The 7644-nt window shown below is 45.3% G+C and overlaps 1 protein-coding gene across 1 annotated transcript in view; it reads left to right on the top strand.

Annotated features, from left to right (window-relative positions):
- LOC103907917 (fibrinogen-like protein 1) overlaps positions 1–5988 on the top strand; it is a 13086-nt gene extending 7098 nt beyond the window's left edge. Inside the window, exons 6-9 of the mRNA XM_009290159.2 lie at positions 353–450; positions 535–623; positions 2035–2225; positions 3285–5988. Of these exons, the coding sequence (XP_009288434.1) occupies positions 353–450; positions 535–623; positions 2035–2225; positions 3285–3474 (568 nt within the window). The 3' untranslated portion in view covers positions 3475–5988. The remainder of the gene's footprint in view (positions 1–352; positions 451–534; positions 624–2034; positions 2226–3284) is intronic.
- The last annotated feature ends 1656 nt before the right edge of the window (positions 5989–7644 follow it).

Raw genomic sequence — 7644 nt, 5'->3', positions numbered from 1 at the left:
TGTCTTTCTTATGCTGAGGGCTCCAGAACTGGGATGCAGTGTTCCAGGTGGGGTCTCACCAGAGCGGAGTAGAGGGGCAGAATCCCCTCCCTCGACCTGCTGGCCACGCTGCTTTTGATGCAGCCCAGGATACGACTGGCCTTCTGGGCTGAAATAAAATGAAAGAAGTAAGCTGTGAGTTGTATTTACTTCTAAGGCAGAGTGACAAATCTCAGCTCAGCTTGTGGTGAGTCAGATACTTTTAGAAAACAATGTCTAGAGATATAGCTGAAGTTTTACTTGTTACCATAGCTGTCTCACAAACTGTCTAATTCCCTCACATGCTGAAATTGATATTTGTATCTCACTGCAGGAAATGGGATGATTACAAGCTGGGATTTGGGAAATTCCAGGGCAAGAATGATGAATACTGGCTAGGCAACGACCACATCTATGACCTGCTTGCTAGAGGTGCCAGTATTTTCCCTCCACAAATTTCTTTCCAATTTGCATGAGATAGATAGTTCATTTAACAGGACGCTGCTTTGTGTTTAGGAGAGAGCTCATTAAAGATTGACCTGATGGACTGGCATGGGGAAAGACGTTATGCAGTCTATGAAAATTTCCAGCTTGGGAATGAGCAGGTAAGAAATGGAGAGTGATTTGCTTGTTTTATCTGTGAGGGTGGGGCATCTGCATGTGCAGCATCAGACTTCAGTATCAGGGTTGTAATTACAGCTCTGCGAAACTTACCCGCTCTGGTTCCCTGGGATTCCTGGTTTGGCTGACCGACAAACGGCCCTGGGAGCAGGGACATAAGCCTGGGACTTCTTCCTCACAACCGCTGAGTGCCCAAGCCACTGGGTGACAGGATCACGTGTGCTCCCTTGCTAACTCTGCTGCTGCACGGAGGTCAGCTCTCTGCCGCAGGGCACAGGGGTTCCCACGTGTGTTTGCCTCCAGCCTCATGGTTAAAAGAGCCTTCCGTGAGGGAGGAGATAAGGGTTTGAACCTCTGCAAGGAAACTGAACCCTGTTCTCCCACTTCCTAGGAGAGTGTTTTAGGCTGTCACATAAAAGGCAATCACCAGAACAAACCCTTTCTACTTTGTTTTAAAAGAAAACAGTGAACTCTAATCAAAGCTTTGAAAGAGCAGTTCTAAGTTCCTACCTTGAAGAGAGGTACCTGTAGCACTGCACTTAGTGCTACAGGCACAGAAAGCCCAAAGACAGACAGATCCCTGTATTTTCATGTTTGCATCCTAGCTTTAGACAGTGTCCTGCTCAATGCAGGTGCTGTTCTTTGCAGGCTTGCCTTTCTGAACACCGTGCATAAGTAGCACAAATACCCAACGACATGAGTTCCGTTGCATGGACCAGTCCTAGTGCCAACTCCATCACCACTCTAGAAATGTATGCATTACATTGTTTGCAATTAGAGTTTTCTTATGAAAAGTTGGAACAGCTTCATTTTAATACCTTACTGCTATTTTTCATAAATAAAAGTGGAATATAATGACAGGAAAAAGCCCACACCACAAAAGTAATCATCTACCTCACATCAAATGTCTCTTAGATCTGTTAGCTGTGCACAATGGAACTATTCCTCTAAGTATTCCTGCCAGGACAGGACCATTTAGCTAGAAATCAGATGGCTTCTAGTTCTTGGAGGAGCAAAATTCCTAAGGAGTTATTCTTGCTGAACAACTGATCAGTTTATGAAGGCAACTACTTGGCACAGTTTCCTGCCAAGTTGTTCTTGATGAGCTAGGAAGAGCCTTCCAGCTTGTTGTATAGTGTATCAAATGGTTATTGAACGACAATAAAGCCTGAAGCCCTGTGTAGCAGCAGCAGCAATTAGCAATCCCTTCTGGAAGTTTAAATACCATATTGATCTACACTAGGATCATTAAAACATGGGGCCAAAAGTCACCCTTGACTTCAACAGCCGTGCCTTTGACAGTGAATACAATGGCCAGAGCAAATTTGATGTAAAAAATGGGAGGAAGGGCAGAAAGAGCTGATATCATGTTTCACGTTTCACATATTCTTGCAGGACAATTACAGGTTATGGTTTGGCACCTATTCTGGTAACGCGGGCGACGCTCTGTCTGGTGGGAGCAATTTTGAAGATCAGTGGTCAGCCTCTCACAGAGGGATGCAGTTCACCACATCTGACAAGGATCACGATCGATTCCTGGCAGGCAACTGTGCATTAGAGAACAAGGGTGGTTGGTGGTTTAACAGGTATGGAAAACAGCTGATTCCTCTCGGGTACATAGGGTGTGGGTGGCTGTACAGCCGAGAGGCCTTGCCTGCCTTACAGCAGCTGGAGGTTGCTGTGTGCATTTGCCACCCCGTACAGCCAAATCTAAGATGTTCACACCTACAGATCCTCAAAGGAAAGCAATGTGCTTCTTTCATTATGAAGCAAAGCAGGTAAGTTGCATTCATTTTAAGAAACTGGGCCACAGGTAAGTTGCATTCATTTTAAGCAAATGGGTCAGAATAAATGCACAGGGGGAAATGACCTGGAAGGAAAAGAGCCCAATTAAAATTCCTTAAAGTGCTTTGGGTTATATCCCAGGAAAGAAAACAATTGTAGCCACTGCAAGGTGAAGTGTGTACAAAGGACATTTCTCTGTTGTGGAGCATGTCTAGGGGGCGAGCTACCCCTTAAGAGTCCTGATGGTATGTTTGCCAGTTGGGCATACCCTACACATCAATGGAGAGGGACTCAGGTTCACCAGCGCTGGGAGCATGGACACAATGCGCTCAGTTTTTCTCTGCTTTAGTGCAGGATGAGCCTCTTCTTTGACCAGGCCCTCATCCCATACAAATTGAAATCAGTGGAGCTACAAAAATGTACATCAATAGTGGGATTTACCTTGATTAAAAGACATCTGCAATTTAGGTGTCAATACGTAGCTGCCTACACTTGAGCTAGAGCCTACCAAATGGCACTACACCCCTCTGTTTAGGCAACTGAATCATGTCCCTAGTTAATATGCTCGAAGGAGTCAACAGGTTGAATTATCTGACCAGCGTAGGTGTCTATTTCAGGATGACCCACATACTTCCCTGGGTTCCACTGAATGCATTAACCAGATCTCCATAGGCTATAGTAGGACTTGAGATAACCAGTTCAGTACAGACAGATCTATCCAGGTGTCTGAACCTGTCAATGAATCCCGCCCTGGTATTTCTAAATGTATGTTGTGTGAAAATTGTACTTCACTCTAATGATGCAATGTTTTCCCATGCTAAACCTAATCTCCTTTTCTCCCTCTCCTACATCGTTACAAGGTGCCATGCCACAAACCTCAATGGACGATACTACAAAACAGGAAGGTACAATGGATCCCATGACAACGGCATCGTTTGGTCTACGTGGCATGGCATGTGGTACTCACTAAAATACTCAGCCATGAAAATCAGGGCTCCGTTCTTTGTTGACAGCGAGAGTGGAGACGGCGAGAACAGTCAGGGCAGCTGAAACCTGCTGCTTTGGAGAGAAAAGAAGTACACGCTGAAATGAATTGTGTAAGTTAATAGCCAGCCCTCTGCTGCTGCCAGTCGCCAAACCTGCACTGTGATAACTGGAGTTGCACCTGTTTCTACTAGCTGAAGCTAACATCGCGAGTTGATTGAGCACAGCCAGCCAACAATTTAATGGAAAACATATGGATCTCAGTCATGGAATAACCAGTTTTCTTTTTCAGCAGTTTTCAGGACTTCATTGGAGAGTGTTTATGAAAACCTCTCTGGACCTTGAATGATCAAGCATGTCCTTCTACCTATCTGTACTCTTCAAGGGCTAAATCTTTCCCATCTTGATTTTAACCATCAGTGCCTCAGTTACGAGAACGTAAGAATAGAAACAAGAAGGTGATGGGGAATTGGACTTCATGTGGTGTGGTGTGCCTTTGTTAGTGCTTTGTTCTGGATCGGGAGAGTGTTTTTAAGCAACTCTCCCTATGGTCCCCAGTTGCCACACTTCAGCTGCAGAATGCTCCTGGAGTGTGTGAAATCAAACCAGTGGATGGACGTGCTCCAACTGCTAACGGGCATCCAGACTACGGCTACTTCCAAGTAACCCCCCACAACACGGACAGTGCGGACACCGAGTTTCAGTGCCAACAGCTTCCCGCTGCAGATCCACTTCTATAGCACACCACGACACAGTAATGCAGGCAAAGACAATGCTACTGGCCAGACATAAGCCCCAGATTAAAATTAGGCAGATTTTACTAAATTTAAGATGAGCACAGATATTCTTAGGAGTTCATAAAATGCAGTCATGATTCATCTGTACGTTCTCGTGTAATTTACCAGATGACTTTGAGTTAGTGAAGGGGAATCAGAAAGTGGAAAGTGATTGAACCATAAGGCACACTGCTTTCATTGTCTCATCCGAGTGAAATGAAAGAGCAACACAAACGACTGAAAGAAATGGAATACTGAAAATTTATTTTCCACAAGTTGTGAATAACAAGAGTTAAAAACATACAGTAATATCAGCTTGATGCAAATCGTTTAACTACCATGTTGTAGAATGAGCCTATTTTTTTTCTGAATTACAATCATTTTTTAAACTGGTAGCTCTTTTCCATTTATTTGCTTTTAGATCCATACGTATTGTAATTTGTATTTTATATCCATAAAGTGTGAAATAAAACCATCTGAGTAGGACTTAACACTTTGTATCTGGTTTTCAATAGTAGGAACTTGAACAGAAATATGGATGAAAATCTTGAGAAAGCTCATAATACGAGAATTTCATTCTTTTGGTGTTGGCTCTGGTGCTTCTGCACCTGCTGTCCTGGGTCGTTTAGAGCGTCCGCAAGGTAAGTTTAATTTCCACAGCTCAAGCTGTCGTGGAGACAATGCAGAGACATGCGAAGGTTCAGTGTAAAACTTGGTTTGGTTCCTCTGCTTTGTCAAGAGGTAAACCCTGTTCTCCCTTCTTCCTAGACATCCCAGCGATTGCAAACGTGACCACCAGAGCGCAACGGGCCAGCACTCCAGGGAGCCGTGCTCCTGAAGCTGTGCCCTGGCAAGACTGCACCGCTGCCCTCTTCCCAAGTGCTGGCACATACCCACGTGGAATGAAACTTGCACCTACATCTCTGAAATGAGGTTGCCCTTGTGAAGAAAGGAGTGTGAACAACCAGCACTTACTATTTCCTTTCTGATCACTATTCTGTATTTTACAGTGGTAAAATCTTAGTGCAAGGTCGTAACTGCACGTTGGGAACATAAGGAATCACTGTGCACACGTAACTATGTGGCCGCTGATGCAGTGCTGAGGGCAGTAAGGACAACTTTTGTCTAGGCAGAAGACACAGAGAAATGTGAGTGAAATAAGGTGGTGTTAATGCCTTCTGGCAGAGGATGCTCAACCCCATTCTTCAGTATAGGGCTAGGGAAGCAGGGTAAAGATTACAGACTGGTGATACTCAACTCTGCATGCTGGGAATCAACCACAGCACTGAACACACAACACTAGCGGTTTGACAGTTCATTGAGCAGCCGATAACCCATCTGATAATGGAGTAATAAGCTGGAGAGAAAGTCAACAGGGCTTAGTCAGACAACTGCTACCCAGTCCAGTTTCCCAGTGAGTGAGCAGTGAGCGAGCAGTGAGCGATGTAAAAGTCCAGGGTACGGAGCCTGTTTCGCCCTGTGTCAATATGGAGAGACAGGCATTACAGTTGGACTGCCTTCAGCCAGCTTCAATATGTTACAGTGCTTTTTTCTCTCTCCGAGAGAGAAAAAGGGGCCGAGATCTGACAAGCTGGGAGGGAAGGGGTCTGCCTTGCTGTCTTAGATGCAAGATGTACCCAAGTCCATCTAACGCATTACAGTAGCTGTTCTGAATGCAGCCCAACATTGAGACAAGGTTGCAGGCAGTAGCATCTGGCTTAGAGCAAGGCTCCCCCTCCTCTGCCCTCCTGCGGCACAGAGAACCCCCTTGGAGATGCAGGGGTCACACGGCTTTGTGCAGGACCCTGCAACTCCCACAGCAAACCCTAGGAAATGTTTCAGAACCCTCTTTATCTTAATAAACAGGGTAACATGCTGCTAGCTCAGTACTTACTTGACCTGAGGGCTACCGCCAAGCTCAAATCACTCCCACTGAAGGTTAGGGGAATGCTTGCCGAATGTTGCTGTGCTGTACATTTGCTCTCCTGTTTCTCCAGGGTCTCGGGTGCTGAGAGGCTCACCAAAGCTGTAAATAGATATTGTAGCACTGTAGCTCCAATGCTGACAGATCACTGCTTCAGGGCAAATGTGCTTCCCACGGCGGAGTTTACCTTACCACAGGGGTGGTAAGTAACCTGAGCAACAATCGCTTCAGAGGTCTGATTTCCAGCTCATTTAAGTCAATTTAAAGACTCGTTACATTTGATTAGCTTTGGATCACTCTTCAAGTGTGGACATGTTCTCAAATGCTTTAAACAGCATTTCAAGCTGACAGCTTATGGGAATGTGTAGCTGGTACGAACATCACGCTGGGCTGAAGGGCTGAACGCTGACAACACGGCGTGCTGGCGCAGCTCCTCGGAAAGAGGGAGCTCACATCACCCTGCGAGTCGGACCCGGCACTCCAGCAGCAGCTGCAAAATGTTACCCATCAAAAAGGCCATTCAAACGGCGGGGTTTGACTCTGGCGGCCAAATGCTGAGAGTCGTGCTCCTCCTAGGCTGTCACAGCAAGCCCTCCCACTGTGCGCCTGTCAAGTTAACCTGTGCATGCTTTGGACACTTCAGTGGGGTGCCATCAGTAGCTGGCTAACGCACAGTGATGCTGCTCTCCTTGAAAATTGTTGTCGGTTTGGAGGAGGAAAAAAAAAAGTGTGGGATTGGGAAATCTATCTTTCCACTCAGAAAGCCAGTTTTGAGAAGGATAGCAGCCTACTGCCAGAGAACTAAGCACATGCTCATTTTTCCTTCACACCCACAAGGCAGGTTAAAGGGCACGTAGGGTTTGGCTCCTTATGGGAGAGTTGTTTTAAGACTGACAGTCCTCTGCCTGAACCTACCTTCTCCCACTCCATCCTCCACGGGCAGCATCTCCTCTCAACAGCACTCCCCTGGTCTTTGCAAACTCCCTGAAGAGACGGTTATCCTAACAAATGGCAAGCAAAGTCTCTGAGTCCTTCTCACTGGCCCGAGCTCTGTTTCTGTTGTTAACTGGGGTTTCAACCCAGCTCTGAATACTTGCAGCAGCGTGTGATTGCCCGTTTGTGATCTCTGGTTTTAAAGCATGACAAAAAACACAATGTAACTTTGTACTTCACCACGAGATTCTCCGGGAATCGCCAGATGTTGTCAAGCCATTTTACTACTTTTTGTCTGCAAAACAGGTATTCACCAAATAAATGTGGTGTTCGTTGTTTTTGTTCATAATTTATTTTGCACTTGCTGTAGTAGAATTATTGTCAATTTATTTACACAAAAAAAAGAAAATGTTTAATAAAGGCAAAGATGTTTATAGAAAAGATGGGTGATTCAACAGTTTTCTCACTGCCTTTTACAGGTACTTGAATGCTCCAGTAACGTTTCTGAGGGCTAAAATTTGATTGTCAATTTTCTTTGCCCTCCCAGTAGCATGCCCTTTTCTACTCATTTTGTAAATGCAAATATTTGTAAGTTACTGTGTT

The sequence above is a fragment of the Aptenodytes forsteri genome, unplaced genomic scaffold, assembly GCF_000699145.1.
Source record: "Aptenodytes forsteri isolate BGI_AS27 unplaced genomic scaffold, ASM69914v1 Scaffold155, whole genome shotgun sequence".
Taxonomy (NCBI): domain Eukaryota; kingdom Metazoa; phylum Chordata; class Aves; order Sphenisciformes; family Spheniscidae; genus Aptenodytes; species Aptenodytes forsteri.
Note: the sequence above shows the minus strand (reverse complement) of the source record. Positions and strands in the feature narration are given on the sequence as shown.